General features: G+C 46.3%; 1 protein-coding gene across 2 annotated transcripts in view; it reads left to right on the forward strand.

Moving 5' to 3' along the window:
* ARHGAP10 (Rho GTPase activating protein 10) overlaps positions 1 to 20205 on the forward strand; it is a 998059-nt gene that overhangs the window by 744240 nt on the left and 233614 nt on the right. For both annotated transcript variants that reach the window (XM_078676901.1, XM_078676902.1), the window contains exon 19: positions 12804 to 12954. In XM_078676901.1, the coding sequence (XP_078533027.1) occupies positions 12804 to 12954 (151 nt within the window). The remainder of the gene's footprint in view (positions 1 to 12803; positions 12955 to 20205) is intronic.

Below are 20205 nucleotides of genomic sequence, written 5' to 3' on the forward strand. Positions count from 1 at the left end.
TGTTCACCAGGACATGCATATGTCCTGGAGCCGGCCTGTGCTTCCACGAGGTTGGCCCGAACTTTGCCCTAGCACTTTGTAAACTAAAGTAACCTTTTAGCACTGCTTCCTTCTAAGTGCTTTACTGCATTAATTCCTTTCAAATTCAATATCTCCACTTCTATACCATCGTGGTGTTTTGTCGTTTTGGTCTTGTTTTGTTTATAATATAACTAGCAGCCCGTCCCGACTTTGTCCGGGAGCAATTAGGCTTCAGGGCCCCCGCCCGCCCCGACGTTGTCCGTGGGTCCCCCGGAGCCTTCCTCCATAACCTGCGCATGTAACTTTTTCCTCCTGTAATGCACCGTTTGGCTCACTTTTTTAATGCTCCGTTTGCTTGCTCTTGCTACCTACACACGTCACTTTTTCCTCCTATACCTCTGTTTACTTTCTACGCTTTTGTAACCTGCACACGTAACTTTTTCCTCCTGTAATGCACCGTTTTGCTCACTTTTGTAACGCTCCGTTTGCTTCCTCTTGCTCACGATGTACGCTTTTGTAACTTGCACACGTAACTTTTTCCTCCAGTAATGCAGCGTTTGGCTCACTTTTGTAATGCTCCGGTTGCTTCCTCTTGCTCACGATTTTCATTTTTGCTTAATTTTTCCACCGCTCATAAATAAATAAATAACCTACCTCATCCGCCGCTCACTGCTCCTCCCCGCCTGTCCGCCGCTCCTCACCGCCTGTCCGCCGCTCCTCGCCGCCTGTCCGCCGCTCCTCCCCGCACCATGTCCGCCGGTCCTCCTCGCGCTCCTGGACGCCGCTCCTCACGTCGGGCACGAACGTCGCGGCCGGCGCTTCTTCCAAGGGACTACTTTTTTTTTGGGGTAAATTTTTTAAATAACGTATATTTATTACGTTTATATAGCCTATGTCCATCTGCACACCCTGACGATTACAACGATGTATCGGGTGTGTGGATTGGCGCTGTGGTTCCCGAGTTTACCCGCCTCAAATGTTCAAAGTTCTTCCTTTATAATAGTAGTATAGATCTATATTTATAAACCTGTGTGGAATCTTTTTGTGGGGTATTCATTGTGTTACAGTGGGTGTGTCGCAAAAATACTTTACACATTGTCTCTTTAGCTAAGCGTGACTGCTCTGTGGCAAGCTACCAGAGGGTGAGTAGAGGTTTTCTTTTAGTGGGTATCTAGCTTACTCTGACTAGGATTGTGGCTTCTGCTTGGACAGGGTGTATACCTTTGCAACCAGAAACCCAATTTGTAACACTATAAAAGGTATGTATTTTAAAATATGTTTTTGATTTATAAAATATCGGTAGTCAGTCTGTAACTTTCTGTACATATATGGTTGAATATACCCATGCGAGACAGTATGCAAAGGGTGCCAATGTGTGTTGTTTAGTATAACAGTGTGCCCTTGACTTTTAAAGGGGTAGCTCTCATTTTTGTAGTAACATCGATTGGAAAAGGCCTTGTTGTCATAATAATTACTGGAGAGAGCTGCATCTGAATGGAGATGGAATTTGACTACCTCAGTGAGGCAGATGTAGCTCACTTGGTTAGTAAAATGCTGCGTCGCATGGTTGTGTTCATGAAGCACTCCTTCAGTGGTGCATTAAAATAAATTAAGTGCCACCATCGAATCTTGATGATCAATTTCTCTGATTAGAAGAAAGACAGGTTTATCTGGAGACATGGAGTGGTGGTTGTAAGTGATGAATGATGGAGATGTTTAGTCTTGGTGGCTCATTTCGTGCTGTCTTTTCTGCCAGTGCTCTTTGACATATTGGGGGCACACTGTCACAGCGGTGGCCGGCACCGATCGGGGGAGGAAGGGCGGTGGCGGCAGTGGGGAGGGAGGAAATGGAAGGGTGGGGCGAGGTTAAATAAAAGTAATAATTCAACATACTTGCTTCCCGTTCCTCCTGGTTTTGTCTTTCCTCCTCCCGTCAACAGGAACAGTATGCAGCCCGGAAGCACCCAGGCTCCCCTGAGCCAATCACAATGCTGCGAAGGAGTGTATTGTTTGGTCTGAGCACTGTAGCTTGTCGTTGAGATGGGGCATGGGGGCCTGGGCATGTTATCCACCGAGGCTGTGATGCAGCCTGGGTAGAGAAGAGGGAAAGTGTGCATGACTGTTATGGTCAGCCCGAGAGGGCCGGCCAAACAGTCATGTGCACTTAGGAGTGGGGGCAAACCACTCCTCGACTGCCCTGTCATTCTGCCCGCCTCACAAAGCTTAGCTGCTGTGCACAAAAAAGGAAAAAATAAAATGATAATAACATAGTTATTATCATTTTATTTTTTCTTATACTGCTGGAAAAAAACTGTGGAGCGACACTGCACTGTCAATGTAAATGGCTTGCCCACAGAGCAGGGGCACATAAAAAAACATAAACTGTACCCGTGTTGTGGATATATAAACTACAATACACACATATAACTGTTGAAATCACCCTGCATCTCACCAGGCAATCATACCAGTAAGAAAATGAACAGCAGGGGGAAACACCGCTTAGGAAACTAGAATAGCCTGTAATCGGCATATATAAAATGTACCCCTCTGCCTTTGTGTCTGTGAAGAACCTTTGAGATTCAGGGATCACTCCTCAGGTTTATCTAAACATCTCAAAGTTTATAGTGACTTCCACGAGTTTGAAGATTTATTTCTTGCTCCCGATGACTTTCAGTTTTGAAGATCAGGCCCTCAGAAGCAATACACATGCATTTCCCCAAGGAATCAAGTAGCCTATGCCTAGCGCTCTCATATTTGTGCTCCTCAGTTGATTTTAAAGCACTTCCATCGGTGTGTAATGGTTCAGAGCCCTGTTGATCACTCAATTTTTGAAGTAGTTGACTCTATTGATCAGGTCTTTGACCTCCTTCTCATTCCACTCCAGTATCTGAATCCTCGTGGTCACATTTTGTTCCATGTGAACCACTGCAGCAGAAAGGCCTTCCACCTTACAGTCAACTGTATTCATAACATTCTCATTGCTCGTTGTTAAGGCAGTAGTGGTTAAATCATATATCCCATTGCTGGCATATTTTGAGCCAGTTGTTTATGGAGCACAGCAACATTTTCTCTCCCTTACTTAGTTCATCAGCAGAATCTTGCATTGTTTCCCTTGACCCTTTTTCTGTGCTGGGGCTTTGGTCTATAAAACTATTTTTTTCCCTGGATCACCTTTTGGTAGTTTGGTTGAGAATGTAGGCTGCTTTTGGAAAGCAATGTCACAATCTCTGATTTGGAATTACTGCAAATGGATGAGGCACTTGTCCGGTATAGGCAGGCTGCGTCTTCCCCAAAAGGTAAGTTAGGGCCTATTGACTCACCCATGGTTCTCAAGAAAATAGTTCTCTTTTTTCCCATCTGGACAATTACAGTTCTGCAGCATTTGGGCACCGGTAGAAGTGCTACATAGATGATTTATGGAACACCTCAAGGCAGAGTGTGATTGGAGAACAGCTTCTAGAAGATAAACACAGACTGTGTTGCAGGACCAGAATTGCTTGCCATCCCTCTCTTGTGGCTGCTGGAACGTTTCCTTTATGGGACACATGGCTACCAGGCAGGGCCTTGACGTATTAGCCCTTGGATTTCAAATGAGACTTTTAGATACTTTTGTAGACCATGCCTTCCACTGAACCCAGTAGTTAAGTCAGGGTGCGAGTTTTCGACAGCCCTGTACCAAGTGTTAGTCAAGCAAGGATTCAAGCAAAAGTGATGATGACTAGCCGTGCTTTTCTCAAGCTTCTCTAAATATGTGGTGGTCAAGCACAGCAAGATAACAAATGGATAAATCCAAGGCAATATTGGAGATCATGCCTAGCTGTGTCCTCCAGAACAAAATAACTAAGCAGTTCATTTTGCCATCTTTCGAAACTTGTAAGACTTTTTCACGACCCGGTGGAGAGGCAACACCCCTCCGTAGGCTTGGGTGCCAGTTTGCTAGCTGATCATGGTCCCAGGACCAGAAAGGAAGGGGCTACTCTGACTTGTCACAATTCCTTACCGTGTCATTTCAGCAGACCAAAAAAACTCTTTGAGGCATTTTCTCTAAGTTGCACCCTTTGATGGGACCGCTGTTGGGGAACGAAAAGACAAATAAGCCTCCCATGAGAGCTTCTCGCATCATGAACGAATGTTGCCCAAGAAACTGGTTTGGTCTTTTGTGAATTCTGAGGCAGTGGTTGAATGAATGATAAAACATTTAGCCTTCCAAGATTACATGTGTTAGTTGAATTCTGTTGTCACACTTGAGAGTTGTAGTCAATAATCCTTACTGTTTTTATAAATGGCACGTCTTGCAGATACTTTTCAAAAGTTAAAATTTGGGAAGAAATGTGATTTTAGGATCGACACATAGGTTTAGCCAGGGTTACTCTTCTACATGGAGTGTACTGGCTGTTAATAAATCACACCTCTCAGATACAACCTACTGATCATTGAAATGTCAGGCCTCCATCACTATCACAGTGGCAGTGCTGGAGGCAGAGTTCTGACCAAAAATAAACGGATATTTGGAGGCTAATGCTATTCACAGGCATCAGGTTCTAGTTGGGGTCAAAACCAGGTTTTAAAAAACATCTATGTTTACATATATCTATGAATACATTATCAGTCAGTTAATAATTCGTAATTTCGGTCTAAATTAGCCCATATAAAGACATTAAACAGATAACCACATCATGCAAACATAAAATCTTTAAGATTTAAAAAACAGTACAATCACATCATAACATTACAGGTCATTCACGTAGTTGTGCCTCATGTTCAGTGCACATCTGATATGATTCAAAACAGCCATACATAATTCAGCAGAGCCAAGTTGCTGTAAAAATATTAATGCAAACTGGTTTTGCCTAATGTTTGCAGATTTTAAAATAGAACATAAAAATCTTTTGCATGGGTTTTTGTAGAGTGTGCAAAATAGCATAAAGTGCACCGTGGTTTGTGGGGCAATATCACAGGGGCATTTTGGGGGTGTCTTAAACCAAGACCCCTGGACAGGAAATACATGCAAAAAGTAAATGATACCCAATCTGAACCTTATTAAGTAGAACCTGTATTGCGGGATGCGAAATAGTACAAGATAAGGCTCCAGTCCTGTGGATGTAATCAAATGTGAGTAAGTAACAACTGTTTACATTTTGAAGCTTTGTCTGCTTGTAATTTAGACAGATAACCGGGGGAAAGGGTTTTGGCCCTTTCCTTCGATAAAGTGGTGATTGTTGAAGAGTTGAAATAATTATCTTTAATACCCAGCTGCTCAAACATGTGCTTGATGTATTTCAACCACAAACTCTTATCTACACCATTCTGGAGAGGGCCAAATTAAAATTCATAAAGGTAATGGTTCAAGTTCGATAAAGCCTTGCTGTATGTTGTACGCCAAATTCTTCATGTAAAATATACGAGGCTACAGAGTTTGGGGTAGATAAAATATAGCTCCCAACTCTATTTTCTAAGCTCTGCAAAGATTCTACAATGACATGACCCCATACAGCCCCAAAGAGACGCATTTGCTTTTATTTATAAAAAGCATTTATTTTACTAGTTTGTCACCTAGCCTAGAAATAAATCAAAATAGTGCTTCAATCGTACCCTAAAATTGTTCAGATCTGACGGTAAGTAAGTGAGCCCAGTTAAAAAAACTATCAAAAGAGATGCCCAGGTAATTAAAAGTGAGTACTTCAGTGCTCTTAGCCCCTCCAACCATATGCGTCCTAGATTATTTTTTTGGGGGAGGGCCCATAACCATCATAAAAGATTTTGAAATGTTGACCCCTAAATCTAGCCCAAGCATAAATGAGGTAAAAGATTCCAAGTGTAATTGAAGCCCATTTAATGTTTGTGCAAGAAGCACAGCGTCATTTAAGTATAAAAGACGAGGGACCGGGCGAGAGTTTAGATGTTGCTCCAAACCATTTATATAAAGAAGGAGAAGAAATGGCGCCAGGAAACAGCCTTGGAAAACCCTTTTTTTAAATTTTGATTTATTAAAAGGGTCCATTCCCTATTTTGTCCATAGCAGGTTTTGGAGGTATTGGTATGCATCTACGTAAGGAGAATCACTAGAACCAGCTCAACCCCTAAACCCCTAAAGAATTTATCATGGTCCATAATTTGGAGCGATTAATTTTGGCAAACGCACAGGAGATGGCCATAAAAGCCAAATGTAGGGTACCGCCCCTGGCTTTGATGTATTTCCGAACTGTAAGTGATAGGCTGAGCTACTTCTCCACTGTGCTTACCCCAGGGCCAAGCCAAATTGGACCAGAGACAGAAAGGTTTTGGATTCAGCCTAAATCTCTAAACGTGAAAGAAGGACCACACTAGTAATTTGGAGGTTAAATACCGAAAAGGAAGGGGCTTATAGCAACTGTGACAAGTCTTTTCTAGTTTTTTTTTAAAAAATAGGCACAATAACCTCTTCTTTCCGTGAGGGAGGTGTATGATCGATACAATGGTGCAAAAAACGTTGGTAATAAGAGAGGCCCAGAATTCTAGATTTGCCTTCAACAGGTCCACAGGGTCTCCACCTGGGCCTGGGGCTTTATGCACCAAGCTCTTTCTAATAACAAGGGCCTCCTCCTTTTCGTCTATGGGGAGACTCAAACCAATAGGAGCAGCTGCCTTAATATTGGACTCCTGGACCTCCTTTGGGACAGTTTCTACGTTTTTTTCTTGATGAAAGAGTTTTGTAAAATGTAGGTCCCACGATTCAGCTGAAACTAGACATTCTACTTTAGGGAAATTCAATTTAGAGCTAAAAAAGGACAATTAACCACTGCCCTAAGTCAGGATTGCTTATTTACCTTTACCGCTACTTCGGATTCATCCCAAGGTGATTTTTTAATTTCACTCTTTCTACAAGTGAGAGCTTCCTTGTAGTTTCTTCTCGCAAGTTAACTAGAACCTTGTCTCTAGGATTGCCTTGAGTGCGTGTTTGTGATTACGGTGTGCAGCAGTACATTTAGTATTAAACCAACTACACGTTTTAGAACTCTTCTCAACTTTCTTAACGAGCGAAGAATTAGACCGCTTCTGACACCGTGAAATAAACCCATTCATAATCGAGGATGAATTCTTATCAGTGGATAAACTGGTAAAAAAGATGCCTCCTCACACTGGATTAGATCCTGCAAAAAAAATCAGGACATATTTTTTCCGATACACCGGAATTGACCAAATAAAGTAACTCCCCGCTCTCCTGGGATTGAATCTTTGCTAGATCCAGATTCAATACTAAGGATAGTAAACTGTGGTCACTCACACAGTTACTCATAATCGAAAAATACCCGATCAGAGAGTCAAGGTCACCAGTAACTAAAATATAATCAATAGTGTTACATTATCATTTCCATGAAAAGTCTGGAAAATAGGCCGATGTTTAGGGAGTAAGTCCAATGTAAACAACAAATAGTATTTGATAAGAATCCTGTTAAGGATTTTTCTATAAGGGCTATGACTGAAATGAGTAAAGGGATCACCTTTCATGTTAGTTAAACCACACACTGAGTAATCACCAAATCCAAAAAGTTTAACATGAAAATCACTTGCCCAAAAAACAGAGCAATGATCATTTATCTTTGAGAGAACACTAGATAAAATCATATCAAGTTCATCACTCACCTCAGTCTGTTTTTGATGAACTGTGGTATAATAGTAGTTAATTAGCAGCACTTTCATACACTAGATAAGAGCAACATTTGAAACCTCGGGTAGTATGTAGTTGTTCAACCTTCCGGCACGGTAATTTAAATGATTTTTTTAAACCATATTTTATTGGCATTTGATTAGTGTCAATACATATAGTCATTTGTACGTTCCAAGCTGGTTTCAGGTGTTCACACCGTGTCGGTAATATTGTCTGGTATAACATCATCACTGATCCCATAACAACAAAACTATCCTTCCTTGAGTTGCGTGCTAATAGATAGGCTGTGGTAATTACGTGTTAACGGGTGGTCGTGTGCGAGGTCCCTAGGGATCGTGTCCTATCATGCTATACCTTCTAACTGTGTTAAGCCGGTTGTCCCTCTTGCCCGCCATCTGGGTCTGGTTCGAATGCAGGTCTTCAAAGGAGAGTAGCGTGGATTCTCGGTATAGGTCCCCCATCTCTCTTAGTCCTGCCTCAAACCAATCCTCCAGTCCTGCCCAATGTTCCCCCTGTGGGAGATAGCGCAGCATTGTGATTGGTTTGTTAGGGGAGTAGGGAGTTGCAGCGCCCACCTTCCTCAAGTATCTGGTCCAGCAGCGCACTATCACCCTGGTTGCAGTTGTATCCGCAGCCGTGGTGCGACGCACTTGCAGGAGGATTTTTGCCAGTGTCGCAGTGTCTGGTGTGGTTGGACATTGCTCTCTGCCTGGGTTTCGATCCGCCGCCAGCCATTGAAAAAGCCAGTATAGTTGTGCAGCTAAATAGTAAGCCACAAAGTCAGGCACCGCCAACCCACCCTCCGCTGCGGGGCGTCGCACGCTGTCATTGCCACTCTCCTTCTGCCTGCTGCCCAAATAAATTACGTGATTTTTGAGTCAAGCTCCTTGAACATCGCTCGCGGTATCCACACTGGCAGAGTCCCGAAGTAGTATAGTAAGCCTGGTTGGTGTGTGAGGGGTCTTTTAAAACACCAAGTGTGTCCCAGTTTCAGGCCACGAAAACAGTGACTATGACTATCACATAGTGGGCTAGTCCACATTGTTTATTTACTTAAACTACATATCTGGGGATCTGGACTTGCTCCAGTTACCCTTGCTCTCTCATTGTTTCTGATGTACCCAGGATAACACTTTTTTGTGGGTACACATTTTTCAAAGGGTCTCTTTCTTTAGCATGTGGGGTGGGGGCAGAGGTGTGGCGGGCACTCGGTAGTAGAATCAACTATCGAGGAGTTACCGCCCTGTGGTAGTGACAATTTGTAGGTTGGGTAGATTTAGTGCTTTTATTGTTTAAGCACTAGGCATGTAGTTTCCTAGGTATCCCCCAAAAGAACAATGCAGTGTATTTAGGTCCGGATGATTGGTCGCATAAGACAGTAAAATAAGGTGCAAGTGGCACGGGGCAGATGTGGTGCTTCAGGAGGCAGTACAGACTTTGTGCCATATGAAAAAAGAGAGGGTAGTTGTGGAAAAGGAATAACACCTTGTATATAAGAAATACATTTAGTGGGCATACAATACATGCTAAGTGTATACAACGAGTTAGTCAGAGAAATGGTGCCACAAGGGTAATTCCACACCCTATTACCCAAGGTGTGAGTGTACACAAGACGCAGTTCTTTACTACGAGTGAAGTGTAGTTCAAAGATTCTCAATTAAGGTTTCTTTTCACAGGTTCTATCTTTCAAATTTTCAATACATTGATAAACAGGTTACATCCATCCAGTTTTCAAAACAGTGATGACAGCCTCCATATAGTGATGAACAGGTTACATCTGTCCAATTTTTCGGTGTATTGGTAACAGCGGACACGTGTTTTGTCACACCGTTACTTTTTCAAGGCTCAAAAATGGTGGCATGGTTGTCATTCGCAATAGATAGATGTGATGAGTATTATGTGTAAGAAGGCCATTTATGTAGCGGTCTCGCATTAACAGCCTTGGCTGACACTAGAATTAAACTCGTCCTGTTACAGCTATTAAAAGAAATATTCAATTTTCCATAGTACGTCCTTTAATCCAAGTCCAAAGAACGAGGGGCTCTAAAAAGTGCTGATTTACTGTTTGCTTTTCTAAACTGAAGGACGGGACAGAAAATCTCCTTGGGACTTTATAAGCCCCTGTACTCCATGTGTCCTTCACTGACAAGTATAGCCACCTATTTGGACTATACTTTAACATGGAGTGGCGAAGTCTTTGTGCCATAATTGCCATGGTGCGGGATAGCACTCTTAAGGGTGTGTGCTGGCAGATTGGACTATTAGCTAATGAAGCTAATGGTTCAGGGTTTGTTGCGGGGTCTTTCCTGCTGTAAGGGCTGTATCATTATTAGGTTTTGTGTGTGAGGCTTTTTATGTGCATCTGGGGATGCAGTTGCTGTTCTGTCCCAGGTCCTGGGTGAGGAAGCGGTGTGTGAGTGTCACTGCAAGATCGTTTTTTTCTGAATTCCAATGCAGATAGTGTGGCAAGGTTTGGGCGTGGTGCTGCATAGCCACCTGTGGAAAGGGTGCTTGTAAAGCGGGGCGGGGGCAAATGGAGGGGCATACGTTGCGGTATTAAGTGTTTTTTACGAGCCCCCTTTTCACTTATCTGGGTCTGCAGAACGGACATACCGTGTCAGCCTACAGGGGCTACGGCTACTCCAGTCCTGCTGGAAGCCCCTCAGCTCCAGTGGAGAAGCCTGGAATACAGTGTTTATCTGGCTGGTGTAATGGTTTGGACCGGACCGGGGCCAGAGAGTTGTGGTGTGTGACTGCCTTAGCAGCCACCCTGCCCTGCTTTGCAGTCCATTGCAGCCAAGGCCGTGTGAGTCGGTCAGTGTCCATCCTGCTGGATCGCGGAGCTGCCTGGGACGGTGCAGGGGTCTGCCAAACAACTTTAAACTATGCCAGGCCTGCTCTGGTGATTGGATAAATGAAATTATGATACCAAACACTTGTGAAGTCACGTCAGTGATTACTGTGGGCTGAGCTAGGTGATTGGGCAAATGAAATCACATGACTGAAGATTCATGATGTGAAGTCTGTGATTACACGGGCAGAGCCAGCCCCCAAACCTGCCGTAAGCTGCCAGCTAAGAGCTTTGACAGTCGGTGGAGGTGCTAAATAGCAGTGCTCCGGCAGACAGCTGAGGTGTTATAAATGTGTGACAATGCACTTTGGTGTGATGATGCGGACCACCACATTGAAATGCGTTCGTCTAATGCCTGATGCAGATGGCTTGGCAGGGTTGGCAGGGCTAAAGAAGAGAGTTTGAGATGGGTGACAAGGGAAATAACTGCGCATTAAATGGATACATTTACTTACATTCACGAGGGCTACTAGGAGCCGGACATGCTCCTTGTCCATCCTCTTCCTTGCTCTCAACTAACTAGTTGTACGTCCTCCTCCAGTGCACGTGCATGACGTAAGACACTGCGCCAATCACACGCACTTCCACGGTACATTACAACGTTACACACTGTTCGCTGGAGGAGCCAGACTATCAACTTGCACCACAACATGCTGGTTGAATGTCGGGGGGGCTGCAGAAATAATATTAGTGGAATGTTGTTAGCATTATGCTATGTGTGTATATGTGTTTTTTAACCTCTTATTTTGTACTAGCAGCCCGTCCCGACGTTGTCCGGGAGCAATTAGGCTTCAGGGCCCCCGCCCGCCCCGACGTTGTCCTCCATATATTGCAGTATTATACTTCTATGTTTACTTTGTACGCTTTTGTAACCTGCACACATAACTTTTTCCTCCTGTAATGCACCGTTTGCTCACTTTTTTAATGCTCCGTTTGCTTCCTCTTGTTACCTGCACACGTCACTTTTTCCTCCTATACCTCTATGTTTACTTTCTACGCTTTTGTAACCTGCACACGTCACTTTTTCCTCCTGTAATGCACCGTTTGGCTCACTTTTTTAATGCTCCGTTTGCTTTCTCTTGCTACCTGCATACGTCACGTTTTCCTCCTATACCTCTATGTTTACTTTCTACGCTTTTGTAACCTGTACACTTCACTTTTTCCTCCAGTAATGCACCGTTTGGCTCATGCTCCGTTTGTTTCCTCTATGTTTACTTTCTACGCTTTTGTAACCTGCACACGTAACTTTTTCCTCCAGTAATGCACCGTTTGGCTCATGCTCCGTTTGTTTCCTCTTGCTCACGATTTTCATTTTTTGCTTAATTTTTCCGCCGCTCACCGCTCCTAAATAAATAAATAAATAACGTACCTCATCCGCCGCTCACTGCTCCTCTCCGCCTGTCCGCCTGCTCCACATCGATCCTCCCCGCGTCATGTCCGCCGGTCCTCCTCGCACTCCTCGACGCTGCTCCTCTCCGCGCTCCTCACGTCGGGCACGCACGTCACGGCCGGCACTTCTTCCAAGGGACTACTTTTTTTCCGGTAAATTTTTTAAATAACTTATAATTATTAGGTTTATATAGCCTATGTCCATCTGCACACCCTGACGATTACAACGATGTATCGGGTGTGTGGATTGGCGCTGTGGTTCCCGAGTTTACCCGCCTCAAAGGTTCAAAGTTCTTCCTTTATAATAGTAGTATAGATATTAATTGTGGAAACCAAGAATGAGCTTGAATGTCAACTCATTGTAAACACTAGAGCAATCTCTGCTTGGCCACTTTATAAATACATAACTTCAAGGCATTACCATTAATACTGTTTTTGATGGCAGATCTAAACAAACTTGTGAAAATAAGCTCAACAAATGTTCCAGTGGAATCAAGGGAGCAGCAGTTCTCTAGTTCAATGTAAACAAATGATTCCCTAAGAAATATGTTTCCCATGTTGTAGACGATTTTTATGATCGTCCACTAAGTAGGCTGTGTATATTGGCAAACAACTGATGTGTGTGTGAAATTTCAGAATAACACAATTTTGATTGCAACTTTTCTCTGATCTGGCACGTCCAGTTGCATGTTTTAAGAGCTGGTAATGTGTAAGACGTAATGCTTCAGTTTCCTCTTTTTAAGGCTTTCGAGAAATATACGACTGCCAAAAAACGTTTTGGCTCCTGTGTCCTGAAAACAATCCAAAAATGGCTGTTTCCAAATAGTTTAAGGTTTTACTCTGCTCTTTTCTCCGCGTGACAAGCAATTACAGCTTCTTTGTTTTGGATCGCAGATCTTCAGGAATCCACCCGATGACAATCTGATGGAACCAATCTCGTTATCGATATCTCCCCCTAACGCCCCCCCGAGACAATCGCGACGACAAGGGGGGCGCAACAAGAGGCCTCTGGCTGTGTACAACCTCTGCCTTGAACTGGACAATGGTAAGAGCTAAAGCGTGCCTTAAGTTATAGAAACTGGTCTACTCTACAGCATAGTTAGTTAAGGAGCTCACCTGCAGCATTTCACAAATATTTCTTTGTGTAAGGCATGATGCAACAAAGGCTGCTGTGTCTGTATCCCCTCCCTCCATCATCTACCACTCCCCGGGTTTTGTTGCTCAAGAAGCTGCCTACATTTTAAGTCATACGGTTTCTGCAAGAATGAAAATGACGGGAGCGTCAGCTATAAACCGTGATTATTTTGGGAAAGTTTATTATTTGATGCATACCATTTTTCCTGCTTTATGATGGATTATTTAGCCGCTAGGCTGTGCTCAAATATAATTATATTATTTTGTTCCTCAAACATCAAAGCTTTGCTGGAAATATTTCTGATGTGGTCATTAATGCCATCTATGAGATTAGAGTGTCCTCGGTTGTCACGCTTGGTGAGTTGTCAGACTCACTAACTCATAATTGTTTAGCATTTTGGTTTTATACACCTTTTAACACTTTTGACTGATTGACGTTGTAAATTTCGTTTTACAAATGTGTAACAAAAAAAAAATCTGAAATATTTAAATACAGGCAATTGCTTGTAGCTTACTTGTTTATTTATTGATAGTTGTGAATCATTTACTGAAGCAATATTATTTCGCTTTCGCCCCGCCGACTTTATGAACAACTTTTGCTGTACTGGCATCAAAGGCTAAAGAAAATCGATCAAAAGGGCAATGTCCAGTGTATGTAATCTAATAAAGGTGGAGGCAGGTGATATCCAACCTCATAGACCTGGACCGATTTAAAAATGTATTAAATCGTCTGTTCTTCATCCATGTATCTCTCAATAAGACCATAGCTCCGGAAAATGGAAATCGGTTATTTGATAGCACATTTACTATTTTGCTGGATGCTGTATGTAGCTGGTAGCTTACAACCATGAATAATGCAAACCACTATTGAGGAAGCTGTGAACGCTGTTTGGGACTGCAGGCCTGAGGCTGGGATTATTGAGGTGGCTGAAATCACTGCATCCGATGTCATGCAGGCACAACCTCTAAAATCCAATGGTGACTATCTACTGATGGTCAATCACAAAGGAGGGACTCTGGGCTTTTTGGACAAGTCCAGCATACGTGCCCAAACTTAGTAAAGATTTAGAAAGTATGCTGTTCCGGGAGCACGAAAGTTCTGTTTATACTGATGTCTCAGATCTTAATATTTGTTTTTATTCTTTCACCAGGTTGGTCATGTTCTATCGGGTACTACACAGAATATGTGTTAGGCTGGTTTAAAGAGGTGGTTTACACCATATAACCACCCGTGTGTAGATAGATTTGATTTTATAAGGTCCAGACAAATCGCCACCAGATTGATTGACTACTAGGCAAGAAACATGTTGACCACACAATACAGCGCCCTACCTGATACATAACCTCAGACATGCGCTGCTGTCTCTTTTAATTAGTTTGGGAGACCTATTGATTAAAATTGTGTTCATTGGTACTTCCAAACTGTTTTAAACTTCCTTCAGGTTACACACCTCAACTCACTCATCTGCACTGGTTAGGCCCCTCCCCCACATGGCACCAAACAGCAATTTGGAATAAAAGCTCTCCACCAAAGAGCCCCTCATAGGGAGCCCATCAGGTATTCCTGCGACGATCAGATGAGGAGCAGACCTATGATGAAACATGACAGCCAGCTGGGTGTGTAAGGGCCCCAAATTCCAAGAGGAGGAATCCCCGTCCTCCTACATCTCATGACCACGCAAAACCGGTTCCCCTAGTTTTCCCTTGTCTTGTAATTAGGAACAGCATACTTTCTGTATCTTTATTGATGGTTTCAGTCAATCATGGTCTCAGGAGCTACTCAGTGAGTTGGTTGCAGAACATTTGTAAACGGACTCCCGCAGAGGAAGGGCCCTGAGTGCCACACAGAGGGATGTGCTGTTGCTGCTGCTCCCTGCTCACCCACTTCACCCTCTGCTTTGGCATCCCAGAGGGCATATTTGACACTTCGTCTGCTCCTCACCTACCAGAGGGAGAACGTTAACCCTTGGAACCCCCCGGAGCCCAGGGGATCCAGAAGGCCAGGTGGAGGCAGAGGCAAGCAGCACGCAGACGACAGATGGCGCAAGACTATGATGGACAAAGCGGGAAAATTGGTAGATACATTGATGATAAAAATCAACAAAGGCATTCTTCGTCTACCAAAAGCAGCCTCACTGACCCAGGTCCACGTGGAATTTGGTCTCCTCCAGCAACCTGTGGCCAGGAAAAGTGCATTCAACAAGCTGTGTCATAAGATCAGAGCAGCACCCCTCAACTTGCCTAATAACATGATATGGGATGAGCTAATGACTGTTGGAAGCAAAGTCGCTCATGCCCGCTACCTGGATGCATCCATGGATAACCTAGATGTCTAGGATATATGGAGGGTCAGTCATAATGAGTTAACTAAAAAAGTAGTGAATGCCAATGCACAGGCTCTTGGTAGACTTTTTGATAAAGAATTATTGTCCCAGCTGCCCAATGCCTGGATGGTTATATAATCATGTAATAACCCAGAGAAGCAACCTTACATAAGAGAGAATTATCCAAGACATACAAAAAGTAGATTTCTGGCTTTTTGATTTGGGGTCTTCTTAACACTGGACCACCTACCAAAGTGAAAAGCCCGACATGAAATGCAGATTTGTAACAAGATGTAGTAATCCATCCTACATGTAATATGCTTGTGCCCTGTATAACTTGTACCTTGTAAATGATTGTTTCAACAGCAGTTTTACCTGTTGAATATACGGACTTGTGGACAGGGCGTTCTAGCAACACTGAACCCGCAAAATATAATTCTGAATGTCAGACTGCTTAAATTCCTGCCTATATTTTTACAAGTTTTGAGGCAACTGGAGAATGCAGATTGAAAGTGGTGCCATTCCTGTCTTCTAACAATCCCATCCCAAGAAGTTCTTTTAAATGTTAACACCCATAACATCTGTTTTTTTATTTCTTCACACATGGATCACTATCCTTTGTGACACCTAATCTGAAAGAAACACATAGTGATAGATTCCTTACCTTAGAATTACCACCAGGCATCAGACTGGATCCGGAATGTTTTTCGTCAGCAGTATCCTTGTGCGTCGGTAGGTGTCGTCGTGCGACTCCGTGTGCGTTGTTGGCGCCGGGATGACGTCGCTGGAGCTACTTAGATGCGCCCACGAGCTCTGTCAGTTCTCTTTCTTTTTCCGCACCAGCAAGCGCAGATCCGAGAAGAAGTACCCCCAGTCCCTTTTTTACTGAGTAAGAGGCCTTTTACCTCTTTTCTTCTGAGTCGTTCGACTCCTGGTGTCGTAGGGATGCCCGGTTTCAACAACTGCGGGGACTGTCACTGCATGATGTCGGTGACGGACCCACACCGCGTGTGTCTCTACTACCTGGAGCGCGACCACGACTGCCGGGCCATGGCGCCGAAGACTTTGCGGGAGCGGACCCGTATGTTGCTGGAAGTCTGGCAGTCGGCTCCGCGCCGCTCAAGGTCCCTGTCCCGTGGGAGGTCAAGGGACCGGTCGCGGAGCCCTCAACATCGTTCCTCTGGATCTAAGTCTTTGCACTCGGTGTCAGGTAACTCGAAGCATTCCAAGAAGAAGTCGAAGAAGCGCCGTCGCCCTTCGACTTACCTTCGCGCAACGCGGGTGGTGCCACCCCTGCGGAGCCTGCGATGTCGCTGCCGGTCTACCCACCCTTTCTGGGTTCGTTGGCGACGGCTGCACAAGTGCAAGAGTTTCTTGCTGCCATGGCTCGACTCTTTGGGCTGTCTGGCCCCGCCGGCGCGCCTTCTGGCCCCGCGGGCCTAACTGGGGGTCCTGCCCTTCCGACACCGGAGGCTTCGGACCTGGTGCCACCGTCGGCTTTGGCCCATGCACCGCCGGACCCCCCTGGATCCGGGCTCGGATTCCAGGTGACACCGGTTGACCTGATAACACCTCCACCGGTGTCTACCCCACCTCCAGCACCACCTCCGACGTCATCCGGTACTACCGCCGACATCGTCCCCGGTTTCAGCACTGAACCGGATGCGGGAACGGCATCTCTCGACGCCGATTCAGACGCCGAGGGGCCGGATGAAGGGGAGAATTGGGAGGGGTCTGAGAACCCTCTTACACAACAGTGTGGGGATGATCCGGACTGGGCAGAGGATTTGGGGGATGCCAGTGGTCTAGACACCTCGCTTGACCTTGGCATGCTGTCTCCTCCTTCCGTGGCTACGGAGGAGGGAGCAAGTTACGCAGTGGTGTTGCGTAGGGCGGCCGAGGCTCTCCAGATCGAACTCCCTACAGTGGCCGTCAGGACTAACCTCCTGACATAAGTGCTTTAACCGGCAGCAACCTCTTCGGAGCCCTTGCTGCTTTTAATGATGCACTGTCTGACGTTCTTTTGGGCACTTGGTCCAGGCCCAAACCAGAGGCTCCTGTGGACAGGAACGTGGCCCGACACCATTGCCCGGCTCTGGGTGACCCCCTCTTTCTCTCCCAACACCCCACCCCTGAGAGCTTGGTTGCCCAAGCTTCTACATCCCAGAGTGCATTTCCTTCCGCACCCCCAAATAGGGAATCGAAGAAGCTGGAGCAGCTTGGCAAGAAGCTGTTTTCATCTGCCAGCTTAGGGCTGCGGTTGGTGAACACCGCATGCCTCTTGGGCCTTTACTCCCACTCTGTGTGGGACACGGTTGCGCAGGTGCTGCCCAACTGTCCGGAGGACGCCCAGACAGTACTCGCCCAGGCTATTGCAGCTGGGAGGGACGCAGCTAAGTTCACCATACATTTTGGGCTTTATACTGCCTACTCACTAGGCAGGGCGATTTCCACGACGGTGGCGCTTCGACGCCACGCCTGGCTGAGAACAACTGGCTTCTCGTGGGATGTCCAGAACACTTTGATGGATATGCCCATTGATGGCATTCGCCTTTTTGGCAGCGAAGCAGATAGTGCGTTGGAGCGCATTAAGGACTCACAGGCTACGGCCAAGTCCTTGGGCCTCTCGGCCACTCGGCCTCCTCCGTCTTCTCCGCCTTCTGCTTTTTGCTCCTTTTGTGGCCATGGAAGGGGTGCCCCAACACGTTCATTCCATAACCACAGGCCGGCGCAGCAACAACCTCAGCACAGCCGTGGACGTGGGAACTACTGAGGCGGTTCTGGGGGCCAGCGGGTGGGTCACTCCACCTCCACCCCACAGCATCCACTTCAAAGGCTTACTAGTCCGACCTTTCAGGCCCATCAAACGCCAGTGGGCGGACAAATTCACCATCATCTCCCCCACTGCCGCAACATCACTTCGGACAAGTAGGTGCTGCAAATAGTCTGAAGGGGCTACTCCCTCCCCTTCGAGACTACCCCTCCAGCCATGCCACCTCGGTACCACCACAGGTCGGGGGACCATCTTGCGCTTCTTCAGCAGGATGTGACGGCCCTCTTGGCCAAGGGGGCCATCGAGCGCGTTCCTGGGCCAGAAGTAGGTTGTGGTTGTTACTCCCACTACTTTCTGGTCCCCAAGAAGGACAAGGGCCTGCGTCCTATCTTGGACCTCAGGGACGTCAATGGCTTCTTCCGGAAGGAGAAGTACAAGATGTTGACGCTAGCTCAGGTTTTGTCTGCTCTCGACCCTGGAGACTGGATGGTAGCGTTGGACTCGCAGGATGCCTATTTCCACATCCCCATCCTGCCAGTCCACCGGCATTACCTGTGGTTCACAGTAGGCCACAAGCATTTTCAGTTTACCGTGCTCCCTTTCAGCCTTACCAGTGCCCCTCGGGTGTTCACGAAAGTGATGGCGATGGTCGCAGCTCATATGCACAGATCGGGGGTCCCAGTCTTCCCCTATCTCGACGACTGGTTGTTGAAGGCGGGCTCACCCCAGGCAGTTGTCTCCCACCTCCAGACTACGGCCAACCTCCTGCATTTGCTGGGGTTTTCCATCAATGTGCCAAAGTTGCACCTGATTCCCTCGCAGAAGCTCCTCTTCATCGGAGCAGTTCTGGACTCCGCGCAGTTTCGGGTTTATCCTCCCGGGCAGCGATTTGGGAAATTCAGGCTATGATTTCCGATCTTTCAGCCTCTATCCCGGGTTTTGGTCAGGATGACCCTTCGGCTACTGGGCCTGATGACTTCCTGCATTCTGCTAGTGGATCATGCTCTGCAGTGGGACCTGAAGTTCCAGTGGGCACAGCATCAGCGCAACCTGCCTGATCATGTCCAGATCTCGGAGGGCACCGCACGACAATTGCAGTGGTGGCTCATGAATCGCGATTGGGTCAATGGCAGATCCTTCTCCCTTCCCCAACCAGAGCACACAGTTGTGCCTTCTGGGATGGGGCGGCCACATGGGAGAGGCGGAGATCAGAGGTCCTCTGGTCTCCGGTGGAGTCCCAACTCCATATCAACCTTCTGGAGCTTTGGTTGTTCTGGCTTGCACTGAAGGCATTCCTTTTCTCTGTCTTGGGGAGGGTAGTGCAGGTGTTCACTGACAACACCACCGCCATGTGCTACTGCAACAAACAGGGTGGGGTTGGGTCGTGGACCCTATGCCAGGAGGCTCTGCGCCTCTGGACATGGCTGGAACGTCAGGGCATTTCCCCGGTGGTTCAACACCTGGCAGGTTCTCTGAACGCCAGGGCGGACAAACTCAGCCTCCGGTGCATGATGGATCACGAATGGCATCTGAACTCTGACGTGGCAGAAAGTCTCTTTCAGCTTGGTTAGATCTATTCGCCACAGAGGAGAACGTGCAATGTCATCAGTTCTGCGCGTTGGGATTCCCAAGGCGGCACACGCTAGGCGATGCTTTTCGTCGCGAGTGGAGTTGCGGTCTGCTATACGCCTTTCCGCCTATACCACTTCTACCCTTCTAGTGCTGAAGAAGATAAGCGCGACCAGGCCCAAGTCATTCTTGTGGCTCCGGACTGGGCTCAAAGAGTATGGTATCCCGAACTACTCAGCATGGCGATCGATCCCCCGCTCCGACTGCCTCTTCGGGAGGATCTTCTGTCACAGCAGCAGGGGAGGGTTCTGCACCCCAACCTGTCCAGCCTCCACCTCCTTGCGTGGAGATTGAGCGGCGGCAGTTGACATCTTTTGACCTGCCTCCCGATGTTTGTGATGTTATCTTGCCAGCCAGGCGTCCCTCCACTAAAACGTTATACGCCTGTAGGTGGAATACATTTGTGGCATGGTGCACAGCAAAGGCTGTGGATCCC

This window comes from Lissotriton helveticus, chromosome 2_1, assembly GCF_964261635.1.
Source record: "Lissotriton helveticus chromosome 2_1, aLisHel1.1, whole genome shotgun sequence".
Lineage (NCBI taxonomy): Eukaryota > Metazoa > Chordata > Amphibia > Caudata > Salamandridae > Lissotriton > Lissotriton helveticus.